At 43.4% G+C, this 21,021-nt stretch overlaps 1 protein-coding gene across 7 annotated transcripts in view; it reads left to right on the forward strand.

Moving 5' to 3' along the window:
* The window catches only part of LOC147026564 (E3 SUMO-protein ligase RanBP2-like), a 128,654-nt gene that overhangs the window by 52,660 nt on the left and 54,973 nt on the right, over positions 1 to 21,021 (forward strand). For 6 of the 7 annotated variants that reach the window (XM_085882118.1, XM_085882111.1, XM_085882115.1 and 3 more), the window contains exons 15-19: positions 4,325 to 4,471; positions 4,601 to 4,822; positions 5,143 to 5,226; positions 7,401 to 7,527; positions 19,127 to 19,209. In XM_085882118.1, coding sequence (XP_085738244.1) covers positions 4,325 to 4,471; positions 4,601 to 4,822; positions 5,143 to 5,226; positions 7,401 to 7,527; positions 19,127 to 19,209 — 663 coding nt within the window. The remainder of the gene's footprint in view (positions 1 to 4,324; positions 4,472 to 4,600; positions 4,823 to 5,142; positions 5,227 to 7,400; positions 7,528 to 19,126; positions 19,210 to 21,021) is intronic. The other variant, XM_085882113.1, reaches the window with a different exon arrangement.

The raw sequence follows: 21,021 nt of genomic DNA on the forward strand, positions 1-21,021 counted from the left end.
TACGTGGTCAGTCAAGTAAGTGTGAGAGCAAGCTTAATGTGGGTGAGAACCAAGATGTCCAGTGGCCTGCAAAAGTGTTCACCCCTCCCCCTCCACCCCTTTCAAAAGTTTTCACATGTTGACGCCACATGAACTTGTTTCATGATTCTTTCAAATCAAACATAATATTGTTGTGGAAATGGGCCCTTAGTGAGTTATTAAATATAGGATTAGCCCAGATACCCCTTAAATGCATGTTTAGCCAGGTTGTTTGGTAATCGGACGTTACATGTGTGTCGGGAGGTGTAGCAGGCTGTCCAGTGTTCGTACAGTGGTGGTGTACCAAGAGGAGGAGTCTGTTTTCCTTCCCCCCTTTTAACGAGCCCCTACCCAGCGCCCTGACAGAATCAATCAGCAAGACGTGCCAGCAACCCATTGGCGGAGAGCTGCTGCAATCTCGAACGATGGACCAATCACGGGTCCCCGGAGGCGGTCTAAAAGGCCCTCCTCAGAAGGCAAGAGGAACTGCCTTGTCTGTCTGCGATATGCTTCTTGAAGAGTGGCTTGGCCGGCTGTTCCTCCTCGGCCATGGATCCAGCCTGCAGGTGATCCACAGATTCATCCGGAGTCCAACCACAAGGCCTCTGACTGTCCTTGCTCCTGCGCGGCTGGACCACGTCGTCTTTCATCCCGTCGATCCGCCTGCGGAGCCCAACACCCAGATTTGGCCTGGTCTGGTGTACAGGCCAGGCCTGGATTGGCATACTGGACTTTGTGAGAAACCAGCTGGAACACACCGGATCTTTAGCTCTTGTCCCGTCGACCTTACAGGGGCTGGACGCGCCAAAGCTGGTGCGTTAGCGGTGCCGACAAAAGGACGTTGTCGCCGCCATCTTGCCACGCTGCGTGCTCGAGCTGGGCGCTCGAATCCGACGACATCGGCTTGTCACGAGCCGCATTCTTGCCTCACACCCTTTTCCTCTCGTCCATGAGGCACCACCAAGTACTCCGTGTCCTGTCTGCATGTTGTCCAGGCCTAAGGCTGATTTTGCTTGGGCTCCCTTTTTAAACCCATATCCGTAGCTCCCTAGTTAAGAGCGGGTTATAGATGAATGATAACGTTATTGTGAATGCTTTGCTTGTGTCATGTTTCCCCAATAAATCTGGCTGATTCATACGAAAGTTGCCGCCTTGAATTTATTCGTGCCGCGCTGAAGAACAATCGCTCAATTTGTATTTAAAACCAAAATGGTTCCGGACTGGCAGACTTCGCTCGGTCTCTGATCAAACCCAGTCTGTATCTGGGGTCTATATCCCCAACTGGTACGGCCCAGGTGTACTTTGGTATCGCGATCTGAGGCGCGTGACCCGAGACCTGTGCTGAACTAGCCGCCGGTATAACCCCTGAGACGGCGGTGCTGTTAAGCGCCGTCAAATCTTTTACAATATATAGTCTTCACAAGCTACTCCAAAGTGATAAAGCTAAAAAATGCAAATAAAATGTGAGTAAGTTAGATTAACAGAGAAAATCAGATGATTCTCAGTTGCATAAGTATTCAAACCCTTTTTGCCTAATTAACCCTAACTCACTTCAGGAAGAAATTATTTGTTTGAAAGGTTACAAAATAAATGTAATTGCTTTCACCTTTCTGCAATCAGTGGTTTCACTGAAAAAATATTAAGCTACCCTGCTTATCTAAGTAGTTTTACTGTGCAACTCATTTGGGCAACCTGGGTGTGCTCTGGGTTTCAAAAGGAATTGGCCACTGTGGCTAATCCAGGTTTAGAATGATTAACCACAGGAGAAAGGAAATAGCCACATATTTTCTTCCAAAGTTTATTTATTTATTTTTTTTTGTGAGCAATATGAAATAATAAGTTAATTTTAAGCTGGATGTGTGAGTTTGATGGGTGAGGTTGGTTGGATGAGTGGGTTGGATTGTTCAGATTGGTTGGATGAGTGAGTTTGACGTGTGAGATTGGTTGAATGAACGACCATCAGGGGAGGTGGTGATTGTGAAGAATGGTGGTTGTGTGTGTGTGTTTGTGTGTGTGGTCATTGTGCCTTTAGTAGGTGGTAGTGGGGGATGGGGGTGGTTGTGGACCAGGATTGGACCAACCTCATGCCAGTCAAACTCACTAATCCAACCAATCTCACATATCAAACTCTCATCCAACCAATCTCATACATCAAACTCACTCATCCAACCAATCACATCAAACTCGCACTTCCAACCAATGTCACACATCAAACTTACTCATACAACCAATCTCACCCATCAACTTCACTCATCCAACCAACCAAAGTCACCCATCAAACTCACTCTTCCAAACAAACTCTCTCATCCAAGCAAACTCGTACGACTACTGATTGTGTCAAAACTCACCTGGCAACCACTGACCCAACAAAGCATGTAGCGCCGAGTAGTGCCGAATCATTCCAGGGGAAAAAAAATTAAAATAAAATTTTGAGGCGAGAATCATAGGAATCGTGCGTAATTTCGGTTGATATATATTTTTTTATTTTTACTAGAAGCTAGTTTAAAACTACTAAAGTTAGTATATATAAGCTTGTACGAAATCACGCGTGATTCCCGTAATCAAAACATACAAAATGGCAACCGTCTCAACGAAGGTTGAATTCTGTGCAAAAATCACCCAAAATTCGTCTAAAACTGGTAAAAAAAAAAAAAAACACAAACATGGATTAGCCACAGTGGCTAATGGGTGGTTTAAAATATTAGCCACAGGTAAGGGGGATTCGCCCTGTGGCGACGTGGCGAGCGGCAGCACACACCCAGGCAACCAACAAGACAAACATGAAGACCAAGGAGCTTTCCAAAGAAGTCAGACATAAAGTTGTGGAGAAACACTGTTCAGGAGAGGGTGTACGAAGATTTGAGTCACTCATTTTCCCTTTGAGTACGGTGAAATCCATCATTAAGAAGTGGAAGACATATCAGGTCGCCAATCCAAACTCAGCTGTCGGGCGATCAGGAAACTGGTTTGGGATGCCACTGTGTACCCAACAATGACTTTGAAAGATCTGCAAGGCTCTATGTCCGAGCTGGGGTTCAGGGTTCATAAATCTACAATATCCCATTCCCTTCACAAAGTTGGCCTCTTTGGACAGGTGGCAAAAAAGAAGCTATTACTGAAAAATACACCTCCAAAAGCTCATATAGTTTGCAAAAAACATCTTAACAATGTAGGCATATGGAGAAAAGTTTTGTGGTCAGACAAGGCAAAAGAACCTTTTGGTCTAAATTCAAAGCGTTACATGTGGCACAAGCCGAAACACTGCACATAACCCAGTCAACACCATCCCTGCTGTCAAGCATGGTGGTGGCAACATCATATTATGGAGCTGCTTTTCATCAGCAGGGATTGGTAAGCTTGTTTGGATGGAAGGGACAATGGACGGTGCATAGTACAGGAGAATCCTTGATGAAAACCTGCTCGAGTCAGCCACAACTCTGAAACTGGGTATGAGATTTACATTTCCACAGGACTATGATCTAAAGCCACACTAGATTGGCTGAATAAGAAGGAAATAAATGCTCTTGAGTGGCCTAGTCAAAGTCCTGACTTTAACCCAATTGAACATTTATGGTGAAACTTGAAGATTACAGTCCATCTGTGATCCCCATCAAACTTGGCAGCCTGCTGCTGACTTAACGGTTAAGGTGGCTGGCTTATGATCTTCGTCTTGAGTTTGAGACCCTGTCGTGTCGTTGCATAACACTAGGTGGGTTGACTCTGCCTGTCATCCTTCCGAGGTCGGCAAAATGAGTATCAGCTTTCTGGTAACGGGCACTGCAGCACCAGCACAGCCTCGCTTCCAGAAAATGATGCAACCAGCAACCACAGGCTGCAAATGAAACGACACCATCAAACTTGGCAGAACTGGAACAATTTTCATGTGAAGAATGGGAAAAGTTGGGAGAGACCTACCCCAAAAGACTCATAGCAGTCATTGCTGCAAAATGTGCTTCCACCAAGTACTGACTGATGGGGCTGAATACTTTTGCAACCAATTAATTTCGATTTGTACATGTTTTTTGCAGGCATTCCTGACATGTAACCTCCTTCAATTATAAGTGTTTGGTTTGGTGTCTTCAGTTATGAATAAAAAAAGTTTTTGTTTGAAAAAATTGTTTCTACATCATTTGTAATTTATCTAAATGTGGTATTATTTGTGGGGGTAAATACTTTTGCAGGTCTTTGTATATATTTATATGTATGAGTATAATTTGGTGTGTCTTATCAAAATAAATTCTCCATTTGGACCCCTTCCCTGCCCCTTGAAGAACATAATGTACAGTCTTGCTTGACATTGTTTCAGATCTGCCAACGGTTTGTGGATGAAATTGACAATGACGCAATTTCTGGAGAGTGCCTTGAATACAGGCAAGCCCTACGCAGGGTGGAGGGCTATTTGCTTCGTGTCTTGCATATGGACCCTGATGGAGATAACACCACCTTAGATGAGGTATGTGTGTTAACATCTTTTCAATTCCCCCATCTTCTTGCTTCCAGTGACAAATGTTTTTAACTACTCCTTCCTGTGAAGTCAAAGCTCTGCTCATCATTCAATTATTGCTCATTTTTGTGCTCTCAGCAGTTTGCCGTCTCCCTGGATGCCGCTCGGAACATGCTGGAGAACATCCGCCAGGAGCTGGCAGCATTGGGTCATGCGCAAGTGGCTAACGGGGATGTGGCTCTTCGGGGAAGCCCACTATTTCAAAGCCATGGGTCTACATGTGTGGGAACTATTTCTTCCGGAATGCATTTGACACAATCATCCGGCAAGACTGATGTGTCACCAGTCAAGAGCATACTGGTGCGACTTGTGCTTCACTACTTTTGTTATGCGTCATTGAATTCTGCATCATCTTTCATTTTAGCACTTGTGTCTTTCTTGTACAAATTCAGATATTTTTTTTTTAATCTCTTAAATTGTGCTTTATCTGTATTTGTCTCCTGTAAAAAAAACTTATCCAGCGTCTCATATTTGTGCTCGTTATGTCACAGATAACCCACCGGCATATCCGTACCTTTCAAACAATCCTGTTTCTATTGTGTTGAAATGCTGCATTCACAAAGAAGGAAGGTCGACATATCGTTGCTAAAATATGTGATTCTTACGTACACCTATCGCAGGGCTCCCCTCGCATGTCTCCTCACTGGGTGCAGCAGCACAAGCAGCTGCTGGAGAGTCTTTGTGAACAGGTGCAGCAGCTTCGGGTGAGCACATGACACTGCTGAAACAGATGGGGTTTTTTGTTTAAAATTTTATTTTTATTTGAATGAGACCGGGCGTAGTGGCGAGCGCCTGTAATCCGGCTGCTCGGAGGCTTGGGTTGAGGATCGTTTGAGGACGGGAGCTCTGCGCTGGGCCGCGCTATGAGAGGGTGTAGGGCAGCCCAGAATCATGGCGGAGCCCAATCCTTATCCCTGTGTCGTAAGAGGCGACCAGGGTTGCGTCAGCAAGGGCATCCGGCGTAAAACCTATGCCAAATCAGTATGCGGATCATAACAGATGATCCGCTCTGACGACCCCTAACGGGAGCAGCCGAAAGACGAACAACAACATTTTTATTTGAATGAGAATATCTTGAACACTGGCTTTCATTCCAAAACGATTCTGTTTGAAATTGTTGAGCCATCATCAAGGGTTTTGTAAACCGCTCCTTCCCAATTCCATATCCAGGCGATGCATGATGTCATCGCTGAGCACCGAAGGAAGGGAGTACTTAGTTTATACTCCGTTTGTGTGTTACTTGCAAAATCGAATACTTTTCAAGTATATTGGTCAGTTGATTTTGTTATTCTGTCTGTCTTTGTCAATCGCCTATAGGTCACAATTTTAAACCGATCTTCATGAAACTTTACTAAGTTGTCGAGGTAGTCCCAACTGAGAAGCTTATTGATTTTGAGGTCAAAGATAGTCTTGAGGTCAACTTTCTGAAATCGTCATTTTTCATTCGATTGACTTGCTATTTGAACAGGATTTGCATATTTCGTCACTGAATTGGGAAACCAACTATTTTGAGGTCAGGACAAAGGTCAACTCAAGGTCAAACTTATAAAATCATCAATTTCAATCTGAAAAAAGAATCAATTTTTATCTGATTGACCTGAGCTTTGATTAAGATTGTCAATTTTTATCTTAATGAAATAGACAATTTGATGTATCCATGGCAACCTTTGGAGAGGGAGTTGGATTTTGCAAGTATCGTGTTCTGCATGACAGCCGGGCGTAGTGGCATGCGCCTGTAATCCGGCGACTCGGAGGCTTGGGTTGGAGGATCGCTTGATGACGGGAGCTCTGCACTGGGCCGCGCTATTAGAGGGTGTAGGGCAGCCCGGAATCATGGCGAAGCCCAATCCATATCCCTTTGTCGTAAGAGGTGACCAGGGTTGCGTCAGGAAGGGCATCCGGCGTAAAACCTGTGCCAAATCAGTATGCGGATCATAACAGATGATCCGCTGTGGCGATCCCTAACGGGAGCAGCCGAAAGACAAACAACAACGTGTTCTGCATGACATTTTTTTCTGTTTGTTTGTTTGTCCGGGCAATATCTCGGCCATCCTTTGAGCAAGGAAGCTGAAATTTGGGGACAAAAGTGAAGATGTGCTTTGGCAAAAACGGAATTTTTTATTTATTTTTGATTAATCAATTAATTACTTAATTTATGATCGATTTATGAATGCCTTATTTATTTTCTTTCTCATCTGGGCAATATCTGTCACCTTTTGAGCAAGGAAGCTGATAATTGGAGATGACAGTGAACAAGTGACTTGGGTATAAAGGGTATTTTTGATTTATTGATAAATCAATTAATTATTCATTTTTCGATGAATTATTTAATTTCCAAAAAGGTACAGATTCAGATGAAACGGTAGTGGTTTTGGTATGCTATTAGCCAATTGATTTAATAAATTAATTAACTTTACGATTGCTATTTATTTATTTTAATTACACAATTAATTATTGTGTACTGCACGTCAAGCCTGGTGTTGGCTTAGTGGTTAGGGTGGTGGCTTGGGATCCTAGGGTCCTGAGTTCAAGTCCCGTTGGCCGCTAAATTAAAATACACCAGGAGGTTGACTCAGCCTGTCATCCTTCCAAGGTCTGCAAAATAAGTACCAGTGTACTGGTAAGGGGGACACTGCATCAGCGGCATAGCCACGTCCCAACCAATGATGCAACCAGCAGCTAGAGACTGCATGGCGGCATCGCCAGGCGCTTTCAGCGCCCCGCCAATGTCACGTGCTTGAGGATGTGTTTATTTATTTGGCATGGGGTGGGGTGGTGGTGTACTTTGAATGTACCTCCACTTGTTTTTGTTTATTTTATGGACTGACTGCTTTGGCTGAATTCTGTTAACTCCTCGTGCATGTGTGTGTTTCTGTAGCATGATGTTCAAGAGTTGAAGAGTGCCTCTGAAGCTGGGATATCTCCACGGCTTCGTCCAGTCGTAGATTGGGGCTATTCTGCAGAGACCCTTTCAGACGGCTATCAGCATCGAGCACCACTTACAGGTTGGACCATTCTGTAATCTTTCCCTTGATGAGGGAAACACACACACACACACACACACACACACACACACACACACACACACACACACACACACACACACACACACACACACACACACACACACACACACACACACACACACACACACACACACACACACACACACACACACACACTTTACTCAGGGGTATTGAAAAATTGATGCAGGATATTGGGTAAGTGGTTGAAAGCAAAGGCTTGTGAGGTAATGTTTACTGGGAATATCCCAAGATTAGGAAATTATATAGAAATTATGAGCAGAGCTATAGTTGTCAACCAATGGCTGGAAGAATGGTGTTGGAGGAAGGTTTTACATTCAAGAACCAGTGGGAATCATTTCAGGGACAAAGGGAGTGCTTCTAGAATAATGGCCATATGTGAAATAGAAAGGGGGCAGCAAGGTTTGCAGTGGGAATTGAGGAAGAAATTCAGGCTTTTTTAGGTCAGCGGAGGGTGGAGAAGTTAAGGAAGGAACTGGTGATGTAATTTGTGATTAGTACGGCCAGGCAAGAAAATAGAATTTCAGGAAGGGAAAAGTTAAATATATTCGATACCAGTGCCAGAAGTTTCAATAACAAGATGGAAGAGCTTGAAACCAAAGTAGATAGCAAGGAGTATGATATAGTTGCAGTAAGTGAGACATGGTTTGAGGAGGAGAGTAACTGGAGGACAGGAAGAGAAGGCTAAAAAGTATATCGGTGTGATAAGAAGGAGAGGATAGGTGGAGAAGTAGCAATCAGGGTAAAGGACAGCATTGGCCTGCAAACTTGCCCTTGCAACAAGGTGCTTCACAGTTCCTCCAATCCCATCACATTACTCCATCTAGTAGTGTATGTCATAACTAATGACTTCAAATAGAGAACTGTAGGACATGTTTTTTAAATTAAAACCCAAGCATATGTTTGGATTATCATTACAAGAATTTATTTTTGAATAAAAAATGTACTTATAATTATTAATTTATGAGAAGAATAATCTAAGTTGTTACATAACCTCGGTTAATGCCCCCTGCATATTCACCATTTTTGGTCAAAGTGGCATTTTCAACTTCCTACAGATAGAAACATATGCATTTATCAGGCATTCTGATAACAGATCCTTAAATTTCATATGCCAGTTTATAAATACAGTCAAAGCTCGTTACTATGCCACCCGTCGGGACCGAGCAAAAGTGGCATAGTAGCGAGAGTGGCATAGTAACGAGATTTTGTAAAAACGGCCTTATTTTCTCAAGTTACCCATCTGTAGTTAATCTTTAGACAAAATTTATTCCAGCAAGTAAAAGGCACGACTGTTGTATAAGCTAAGCGAACGGAGAACATACACACACTAACAGAGTTCACACACTAACATATGGCATGGCGAGAAATTCACGACACACAAAGCTTTCAAGAATCGTCGGCTGGCGCATCTTCTTTCGGCGGATCTCGTGCATCTCGTTGTCTGGCCGATCGCACGCTTGCATCACACCGGGCTTCCCGCTTCTCTGCTGCATGAACTTCCGCACGGTGCTACAAGTGCGCTGGGCTTCCTCGAACGGAACGATTTCCTTCTCGACAGTTACCTCGTCATCCTCGCTTTCCACCGGCTCCTCACTGCACAGAATCTCTCCCGCAATCTCCTCCAGCGTGAAATACCCGCCAGTCGCGAGGCGCTCGTCGGCTTCGAGAAAGTCAGACAGCTCGATCTCCTCGTTCTCGTGCATCTTTTCCTCGGCAGGCAGAGCTTCCCAGATGTCGGGCAGCTCCGCATCCTGTGGCTCAGTTTGGATCTCCTCTTCGATGAACTTGACGCCCGCGAAACAGTTCTGATCGTCGACTTGCCGACCTGCTCCCAAGCACGCCGGGCGGCGTGTGAGAGCATCGAGCAACGTGAACTTGAACTCCTTTCCCTCGTCTATGGCCTCAAGCCGGCGGCATGGCAGGAGCTTCTTGTAGTGGCGCAGGGTTCTCTATGATTCCCTGATCCATTGGTTGCGGGTGGCTGTCGTGTTGGGTGGGAAGAAGACCAGTTGGATGTTGTTCAGCTCGAGCTCGGGAGGGTGGCCAGAGAAGTTATCGAGACAGACCAGCACTCTGCGTCCCTGCTGGCAGTCGTCCGTCACGCACGCAACATCTCCTCGAAAAGCTCCGCCGTCATCACGCCTTCGAGTTCGCCTTGTACTTGACCGGGATCTCTTTGTTCTTGAAGGCACGGGGGTTTCTTGGAATTGCCAATCACCAGAAGAGGGAACTTCTCGCTGCCGCTTATGTTTTGCCCCAACCAGAAGAGTGATCCTTTGCTTGCTTTTCTTTCCTCCAGTACCGCTCTCCCCTGAAAGCCATGGTCTTGTTCGGAAGCAGCTGCCAGAAGAGTCCAGTCTCGTCCAGGTTGAAGGCGTCGTCTGCGGAGAACTGCCAGTAAGGGCCGGAGAACCTGTTGTTGCCACTCAAGAAGGGATTGCGAATCCACCGCTCCAGGTTCGCCCTGTACTGTCTTGAACGTGATGCCGTGGCGCTTCTTGAAATTGCCCAACCAACCGTCGCTCGCCATGAAGTCTGGGATGTGCATCAGCTTGGCCAGTTTCATCGCCTTCTCCTTGATCAGATCGCCGCTGACAGGCACATTCTGTCCTCTTGATTGCTTCAGCCACATGAGCACTCCCTCATCAAGCTTCGGGTCGTGAGCCTGCATCAACTTCATGCACTTCGATGGAAATCCAGCTTTGATTGCAGCCTCGATTGCATCCTTCTTGCTGAGAATGCCCTTCACCGTGGTTCTCTTAACTTTGACGCCCCATTTCTTGCTAATCTCCCTGGCCAACTTGGACTGATTCGGCTCCTTCTTCGCGGCATCGATGATCTCCTTCTTCTCCTTCAGCGTAAAGTCGGTTCGCTTGCGTTTCTGAGCTGACATTATGGGCTGAATTTGAAAAAAAAATGATGTCACTGTTGTACGTGTGCCTGCGTGTCTGTGTGTGTGCTCGCGCTTTTTTGTGTCTCGTTGTGCGTGTTGTGATTGGCTTGTTGTGGCTGGCATCGGGGAGAAGAATCGCGTGTTTTGACACAGTCTGACTATGCGCGTACGTATTGAGTTATGTTGTGCGCAGCTGGACTGTAGTTCGTCGCTTCGCCTTTGGACGTGAGTGTGATAATCGAGCACTGCGCAATACAGACTTTTTCACGACTCGTGCCTTTTAACAGTCACACAGTAGTGGCATGGTAGCGAGAGTAGGGGGTGGCATAGGAAATTTATTTTGTGTTGAATTTTGTCGGGACCGAGCAAAAGTGGTATAATAGCGAGAGTGGCATAGAAGCGAGGTGGCATAGTAACGAGCTTTGACTGTATCTGCAGTATCACTTTGCTAGAGTGTTCAGTTTCAGATTTATAAGCTCATGAACATGAAAAAAGTGAATAATTAGAAAAAACGTGCATGTAAATAAAAATTTCTTTTAATATGAAGCCATGGGTGTTAGATAAAATTATTCAGTCAGTTGACATCTTATATGAGGCAATCTTTCGAAAAAAAATTAAGATCCTAAACCCCTCGCCACATGGTCAAACCAGGGGACAAAATTGGTCAATTTTAGAGCCCTCGGAGGCAAGGGCTTATGGCAAAACTTTTATAATTCATCACCTAACTGTATTATCCCAACAAAAATGTATCTATGGATAGATAATGACCCTATAATCACTGTGTTATGAGGAAAAAATTCTAAGTTCCATATTTTCAGGAGGGCTACTATAGTTTCACCTTATTTTAGCTCGTTTTGGCCCAAAAGCAATTTTTAGGTTCCTATAGAGTGAGAAATATGCATCCCAGAGGCTATCTGATGCCATAATTGAAAAATTTGGATGCCAATTAGTAAATATTTGCAATATTAACTTTCTCGAGGAGTCCATTATAAAATTATAAGCCCCTGAAGTTGAAAAAAAAATGCGTTTTTCACATTTGGCATTTTTAGGGCAAAATTTCAAAGGTCTCTCGAGATAGATATTTTTTAAACTATGAGGAATTGAAAGCTAATCTTTTGCATGGTGGGTAGAGCCATATCGATCTACATTTAAGAATTTTTCCAGCAAAATCTGAGGTGACCTGGGGAGGTTTTTGAAATTTAGGTGAGTTGGCACGGAATGACCCAAAATGTAATTCAAAGATATAACAATCCAAAGCGACCTTAAATGTAGGCACACGCTTTTCACTGCTCAAATCAACATGAAGGAACTCTGAACAGGAAGTTCGACCACGAGGTCGATGGAGTGTTTTTTAATAAATAAATTAATTAATTTAAATGTAGGAATGTCGAAGTGACGGGTAGATGAAAACACATGCCCAAAAAATTAAATAATGCGATGTCGTCGAAAAATAAAATTGCACATTTTCAGCCAGCGAGGCACCACTTGAGAGACCGCCCGCCATTGTGCAGCTCTGTCGATGTGACGTGCACATTGTTATATATATATATATATATATATATATATATATATATATATATATATATATATATATATATATATATATATTTATTTATACACACACACACACACACACACACACACACACACACACACACACACACACACACACACTGTTACGGATACCGATGTATTATCTTCTTCTTCTTCTTTCGGCTGCTCCCGTTCGGGGTCGCCACAGCGGATCATCCGTATGATCCGCATAGTGGTTTGGCACATGTTTTACGCCGGATGCCCTTCCTGACGCAACCCTGGTCGCCTCTTACGACACAGGGATATGGTACACCTATTTTAACCGGGGTACACACCGGCCCAGTATACTGGTACTCACTTCGCCGACCTCGGAAGGATGACAGGCTGAGTCAACCCCCTGGTGTATTAATTCAGTGGCCCAACGGGGCTTGAACTCAGGACCTTTTGGGTCCCAAGCCGCTGCCCTAACCACTGCGCCAACACCAGGCTGGGTACCGATGTATTATGAGGGGGTTAATTCTCGTTTCTCCTCTGAAGGACCAGGCCTGGGGCCACCGCTCACAATTAACTTTGTGGTGCAGTTGGTTGCTTAACAACCATGAACGCCAATCAGTTAACCACGAGTTCCAGTGTCCACCATCTAATTTGCCATTTAACTTGAGGTCACGTGGCCTCCTGACCAGGGAACGTGCCCTCGGCGATGCACCAATCTTATCTTGATTAGATCTTAAGTAATGTGGCTGAGCATTTACCGCTGGTGCACGCCGACTATGACAGGTTAATTATTTTAGGAATTATAATCTCCCAGTCTATCTAGGTTTGGAAAATGCTGGATCAATGGAAGGAAATGACAATCACGGACAGGTTGAAACGTCAACAAGGAATTTATTGCAAAGAAAAATAAATAAACTGAAGAACGTTTTTATTTCCTTGTTGATTAAATGGATGAATTTAAATCAATCAAATGTTCAATCAAAACAATCTAACACAAATAAAGAATTCAACAAGCATTTATAGAAAAATGGACAAAGAGCAGATGCTTATCACAATGCCTTACTTAACAATTATATATGAGACACGGGTACCCATCAGACCATTCAGGGGGAAAATAAATCCGGTCTCAGCTTACCAAGACAGAAGTTGTCGTACGCCTACTAAAATAAACCAAAATGTGTGAGCATGCCTTGGTCTACCTCTCCTAATGAGCTCTCCACAGCCCAGCTCGTTTCCGCTGCCAGCACCTAAAGAGGAAAAGATTATCCCATAAGAAAGAAAGGGAACCTGTTCTCTACCCTTCTCCAATGCATCAGAGTTAGAATCCCACCAGACATGGGGATGGGTCTATTCTGCACATGCATTTATGGAAATAACTGTCTGAGGACCTGGATGTTGTGTGCATTACTCTGATCCGATTCTGAAATCCACAAGTATGTGTGCATGCGCACATGTTATCAATGTCGAAGTGACAAATCGTTTAATGGAAGAACATACAAAAAGGGGAAACTTCATGGAAAATATAATTTCACATTTTCAGCGAGCCAGTGGCAATCACCAAGCCGTAATATTATACATGCACCTCCCAGAGATGCCTGAAATGTCAAATTGGTCCGAATTGTGTGGCTATGATGAACAGGCAAAATCATGGCTGCTTCAGACCCCAGTGATGTTACATCGGGAATGCCTTAAAACCCCTTATGGAGCGAGGTGGCCGAGTTTAAATAAGGCCATTAATTATCTCCAAAAGGAGTGCTTTAATTAACCCAACCACCCAGTTTTCACTCTTGCACTTTTCTTGGAGTTTTCTTAGTGTGTGCATGTGCATGCAAAGTTTCAGGCTGCTAGGTTTTATGGTTTTGGAGTTATGGAGGAGACACATCCACTGACACACATGCACACATTGCCTTTTATTACTATGGATTAGGACTTGCTTTATGCCAAGTTTCAATTTTTTCCTTGGTGTGGTTTCGGAGATACAGAGGTCCAAAGTTTTTCCGTTTTCCCAACATGGCTGCCACACCGTGACCTATGATGTCATAATTATCAATAAAATATTCTACATGAGTAGCAACTCCTATGGTGAAAAATTAGTCTCAATCCAACAAGCGGTTAAGGAGAAAAACACAAAGTCTGTAGGGACAGACACAAAGAAACGGACCCAAATGCAACACCATTTCCTCCAACGAGGGTAATAATAAGAAAATATTGAAAACTATGAGAAAATTTCATAGCCCCCATGGTTTTAGTAATTTTGCTGTATGGAGTTAAAGGGCTCGCCCATATTTACACAATTTATGTGTATGCACCACTGACTTGAGTGGTCATGTGACGAGGAAGATTGTGTACGATTGGGAAAGATTGCGTAGGTAACAAAATGTCCACCAATCTGACATCTTGGATCTGATCTTGTTAAAATAATGACATGTTTATGTAATTGATCATTCATTATGTGTTTGTCAAGTTTGAACAAGATTGGTAAATGCTTGTCTGAGAAATGGTTGAGGACGTGTTTAATATCGGGTTTTATTTCTAACGACATTGACCGCCAATCTACCATTCGGCCATCTTTGATCAAACCGCAAAATATAGTGAAGTGCATGTGTGAGCCATCATGCACTCTGCTTGTGCTGAGTTTGAGCAAAATCGAACCATGCATGTTCAAGAAATGGTTGGGGATACATTTAAGTAACGAAATGGCCACCAGTCAGCCATCTTGGATCTGACGTCGAGGAAAAAAAAATGATGAGCATATGTAAGCCATCATTCATTATATGTCTGCGAAGTTTGAATATGATTGGTAAATGCATGTCCGATAAATGGTTGAGGACGTGTTCATCATTGTTTTTTTTTTGGGGGGGGGGCGGGGGGGGGTGGTTTACAACTAAAATGGCTGCTAGTCGGCCACCTTTGATCGAATCGTGAAATAAAATTGTGTGCTTTTGTATACCATAATGTGTTGTCTTTGTGCAAGGTTTGAACAAAATTGGTCCATATATTGTTACGAATCTGGCAGCCATGAGCACTCAACATTCAGGTCCCCGTAGCTCAGTTATTTCGTTAAGTAAATGTGGATAGATAGCTCCCTTTCCCCTATGTCTAATGGGAATTAAGTGTGCATGGTGCTGCGAAGTTATTTTATAGATAGGATTTTTACCCCAACAACAACAACCCTCTACTCGCCGCATTGCCTGCGCTCTTCGCGCGCTCGCCGGCATGCGGGCATGTGCGTAGGCGGAATTCCATGCCCCAGGCGGTGTGGATTTCGCACACCAAATATGGTCCCGAAGCATTTCGCTCTGGTTTGGCCCCAAATATGGGCACGGAGCGCTTCGTTCTGGCTTCGCGACCAAAGCCGGCGCGCTCCTTTTCAAGTAGGCGGAGCCGCGACATGCCGTCCACCCAATGGGATCAGGTGACGGGGGAGCGGACCCGGCCCCAAAAACGACGAGAAAAGATTGATGATTGCATCCCGTCTGCTCGAGTGCTCTTCTGTCTGGATCTGCGGCTGACTGCATCCCGCGCATCCGAGGCGTCTCATCTGGCGCATTACAACAAGCGGTCGACCATCTCATCACGGGAGATCACCTCGTCTCGCCTCCTCTGGGTTCGGCTGCCCTGGTCCATTCTTTGGCGCCTGGTGCTCCGGGAAGGTGCGGTCATCCATCCGCGTGAACGCGGCCAGGTAGCCAGCCATGTTCTCTTCCCTCAGCTCATCTTCCCTCCCAAGCTGAAGGGGCAATAAAGACCTTGAGGTCCATCTCTTTCTGGTGTGTGTGTGTGTGTGTGTGTGTGTGTGTGTGTGTGTGTGTGTGTGTGTGTGTGTGTGTGTGTGTGTCCGTGTGTCCGTGTGTCCGTGTGTCCGTGTGTCCGTGTGTCCGTGTGTCCGTGTGTCCGTGTGTCCGTGTGTCCGTGTGTGTGTCCGTGGGCCCTGTCTCTAAGTAGAATTGTTTAAGGAATTGCTTGTACATTTGATTCCCTTCTTTATTCGAATAACTCTGCCCTTACGTGCTCCCCTCGTCCCCCGATTATTGTAAATAAATTCCCCTCTTGTTGAATGTCCCAGCTCGTTCCGTCATTTCTTTTATTGGCTTGACTCGGTGCGTGTTGAGAAATAGCAAGGCAGTAAATTGTTCATTTGGACCGACGGGCCTTTGTTAACCATCCGCTCGGGTTACACACGGTTTGGGCACGGTAACGGCTCGTCCCGCTCGAGGTCTGTCAAGGGTGTTAATTCCCCGGTAGCCGCGTGGGTACTTGGGTATATTGAAGTTTGGCAATTAACCCTACCCCACATGGTCGAATTATTGGTGATTCATGGTCCTGTAAGGGGCCGTGCTTTTCGGACTTATCTGAGGGTCACGACCTAAATTCCGGATGTTCAGTGGAGACGACTCTACTGCTCCACCTCGCGGTCGTGCTCACCAACGAGACCCAACCCCACAACAATATGTCCGAGATATGGCTACAGACGGACGGACAGACACAGACAGACAGACGCATGGACAGGTGAGACCCAATCCATCAGCCCCCGTTTCGGACCAAGTCCAATGGGGGCTAGTAATTAAACCAAACAAAAGGAAATAAATACAAAATTTAAGCGATACGTCGATAATCTGGCTGGACTCAGGATTAAGGATAGAGAGAGGAAAAAAAGAAAGAACAATTCTGTCGCAATAATCACTGCCCAAAACAAGAAAGGGCCTTCTGCCAATATCTCAAAATAGGTGCTCTCTCTGTGTCTCTTGCTCTGTCCAAGGGGGAATGATAGACACATGAAAATGGGGTGGGAGGAGATGGAGAGGCAGAGACCAATGATGTTAACATTCACATATCTATTTCCTGTTGAATATTTCCAGATCTATTGCCTGTTTGACAAAGAATTGCAGTTTCACTGGATGGATTATTTCTTGCTCCTAATGATAGTTAGTGTTCAAATCCAAATTTCTGACATTAAAAGTTCCAGCTGATAAATTGAAAACCTCGTAAGTTCATTTTCTCAAAGTATAACTGAAGCAATGTGATTTGGTTGACTAAGAAGATCAGTGAAGATATGAGTAGGTGGTAGCATATGAAATAATACGATACAAAGGCTTTGATGATTAATGACACTGGTCTGCGTCATTTCAGAGGTCTAGGTTTTCTCAACGGTCCTCATGTTTTTTTGCATGCTGAATTTAGAAATGTATCATTTCGCTCAATCAGGTCAAGTTTTTTTATGCTATCTCAATTTTAAGGAAAAAAAAAAATAATCAAAATTTTTGTTTTTTTAATTTGCATTTTTTAAAATTCAAAATCAGACTTACATTGACAGAAAATGTAGAAACTATATATAAAATGATGTACAAGTACCGTTAATGTGAAATTCAACATTAAAAAGACGAAGGAAAACAGCAACTGCTGGAGCGACTGAAGTTGGGTGTTGCCAGAAACAACGATTTATCTATATTTTTCTGAAATTGAAATGAAAGTAATTGAGAAGGCACTTTCTTCCACATTAAGTGTACTTGTGTGTCATTATATGTATAGTTTGTACATTTTCTGTCAATGTAAAGGCCCAGTCACACCTTGACGTTTTAGCCAGCTTATGCTGATTTTTGAAAAATTTGTCTAAAGCGCTGGCGCACGTCTCTCTAAAGCGCAGAGACGTTTTATGATTGTATAAAAAATATTTCGTCCGCCGCGTCCCGGCTCGTCATGTGACACCTCGCGCGAGAACAGACTCGTTGTTGAGTCACGTAAAGGTTTTGCGTGTGCGCGCTGACGTCATCGCGCTCCTCTTCTCTGTGGCCGAGATACGACTTGATCGACACTGAAAAAAAGTGAATTCGACCTGAAATTCACCTTTCGATTATAGATGCCCCTAATTTGATTTTGCTTCTGTCAACCTCTGGCAGAGATGACCGGCACTCCCGCTCGGGGGTATTTTTATATACCAATTCCCCTAAACGCTGCCAATACGCCATTATATGGTAGTTGTAAGTTAGAAACACGTTCATTTAGTTCTTTGGTCGTCCGGAAGACGTCAATCAAATACGTCTACATACTTCAATGTGCGTTGGAAATACGTAAGGAATTGGTTCAAACCACGTTACTCATAAGTTAGAAATAACTTTTGGGTACGCTAGACATTAGCTCGACGTGTTTCGACTTATGAGTAGCTTACAAGTAACTTTTGTCGACGTGTGCCAACGTTCGCATATCGTGCGTACCACTTATTCCCATCGCATGCGGAACGTGTGAGGTATACGGCAATCACGTCGTAAAATTTTTAACACGTTTAAAATCACAAGACGTACTCCACTTTCTATGACGTATGATAGCATACTTTAGTGTTCTATTCACGTATACCAAACTTACCTATACCGTATTCGACGTGCGCCAGCGTTTTTGACGCATTTTTCAGAGGTCGGCATACGCTGGCAAGATCGCCAAGGTGTGACTGCGATGTTGACACTTCCATTTCTGTGGCAGTTATGATTTGAATCATTGTGCGGCAGCCTTTTAATAGGCTACGCCACGTGATCGTCGGCGATACGTGCAGCGCGCTATGCATAAGTTAGACTATCGTTGGGCATAGGTTGTGAACGCTGACAACAGGCTAAGCATTCGTTGGTATAAGTTATCTATAAGACAACGAAACGTTCTGTGTCCATTACTAATATGTTATGCATACGACCAACTCGTTATGAATACGTCCGAATCTTTAAAAAAAAAATCAAAAGTTCAACGTAAGCCATACATTTTGATACATTGCCATTGCTGGCTAAAACGTCAAGGTGTGACTGGGCCTTAAGTCTGATTTGGAATTTAAAAAATGCTAATTAAAAAAACAAATTTTGATTTTTTTTTTTCCTTAAAATTGAGATAGCATAAAAACTTGACCTGATTGAGCGAAATGAGATACATTTCTAAATTCAGCATGCAAAAATCATATGATCCGTTGAGAAAACCTCGACCTCTGAAAAAAATATTTCAAATGCAGCCCAGTGCGATTGATCGTAGAATGAAGCTGGAACTGTTAAAGCTTGAATTGATTTTTTTTTTTGTAAAGAGTTTATCATTCTTTGATTATATTTGTTTTTTTTTTACTTTATCATTGAGGCTGAACTCACAATTCTGTATTCTGCATTACAGTATCGACTGGTGCTCCAATGTTCTACAGCCAGTCACCAGGGTATAATACTCAGTACTTGCTTCGTGCTGCAACACCTGCCAAGGTACATGATTGTTTGTGACAGATCTTACCTGCAGCACTTGATTTTATAAGCTACAGGCAGGGGTACCCGGCATTGCCCGGTGCTGTTCTAATCCTGTTGGCATTTTGAAGAAATCAATATATGTATATATTTTTTTTTCTATTTTTTTTTTTTTTTTGTGGGGGCCGAAAACGCTTCCCAACACTTATAAAGGAATGGGGTTGGGAATCATTTATTATCCCCTTTTTACATCGCTGCAAAGGCTAGGCACTATCATGCATTTTTTTTTTATCAATAATTTATTTATTGTATTTATTATGTTGTTCATTATTCAATTTTTTTATGTTATTCTTTTGTTCTCTCCCCCCCCCCCCCAAAAAAAAAAATCCAATTTCAACTTTTAGTTTTTGTTTAAAACTCTCCCTGACACTCATAAATGAACATCTGAAAGTTTTACGAAGACCTGTTGGGCCATCTCTGAGAAATATGGCGACACACACAGACAAATGGCTCTCTTATAGTAGAAACGAGCAAATACCACCCATCGATTCACTGATGGGGATACTAAAGGGGGGAGGAAGAAAAATGGGGAAGAGGGAGAGAGGGGTGGCGGAGAGTGAAGAGGTGCAGGAGAAAGAGTGGAGAGGTGGGGGAGTGAGGAGGGGTAGGGAAAGGAAGACTGTGTGAGGTGAGAGGAAGGGAAGGCAGGCATATGGTGATGCGTTAATTATGATTCACACTTTCATCAAAATGATTCTGCATCGAATAGCACTGAAGATGGAAACAAAATAATGTCTGAAATCCATTTAGTACCGGTCATACGATAAACATGGCCCAGCGACGAGTGCCGGCTGGACGCGTCCGGGGACTGACGCAGAGACAGACGGGAGGGGAGGGTAAGAGTTGTGGGAGGAGAGTAGTGCTTCACTGTATTGGGAGTGAGTTGAGAAAGGACGAGATCTACATATATATATATATATATATATATATATATATATATATATATATATATATATATATATATATATATATATATATATATATATATATATATATGTTTCGATATAGTTTTTCATATATATTTATGTACATACTCTACCGGTCAGAAGTTTTAGAACACCCCCATTTTTCCAATTTTTACTGAAATTTAAGCAGTTTAATGTTTCAATGTACTCTGAAATTAAAGCATAGAACAAATAAACAATTGCAGATAAAAAATAAATCATGGAATCGTTTTGTTGAACAAAATTTAATCAAACGTTTTTGACTCATCAAAGTAGTAGTCCGTTTGCCACCCGTACATGTTCTGTGCTCAACCTTGTTATAATGAGAAGTGTATTGTTTTTTGATGGTTTCGTACTCACATGGGTCTATAGAGAAAATTTGGCTTGGTTGCCGAAGTGGCAACCTTGGGGAACTCCGCTAATTTGCATAAATCCAAGATGGCCAACACTGATGGGGGGGGGGGGTGGAATATAACTTTTCAACCAATTTACTTACAATCACGTGTGATACCTCTTTTCTGTATAATTTTGACTTGAGGAATCGATTTCTGAGGTCAAATTTGTGATTTGCGGTCAATTCAGGGTCAAAGGTGAAGTTCAAGGTCTTTTTCGGCCAAAAATGAAATAACATAATAATAATAATGACATTTTCAGAGCGATGGTGGTCAAGCGTTTATTTAGTAACGTCGATCACTCCCATTCATCATCAGAGCCGAATGCAAGATCAAGATGTTCAGTTTCCTCATCATCTTCCACATCTGCTTCTCCTTCCTCTTCCATTTTATCTTTGTCTTCGTCTCCTGTCTTGAACGGGTTGAAGCAGGCGTCA

This window comes from Eptatretus burgeri, chromosome 5, assembly GCF_056783735.1.
Source record: "Eptatretus burgeri isolate ZD-2024b chromosome 5, Ebu_testis_v1, whole genome shotgun sequence".
NCBI lineage: Eukaryota > Metazoa > Chordata > Myxini > Myxiniformes > Myxinidae > Eptatretus > Eptatretus burgeri.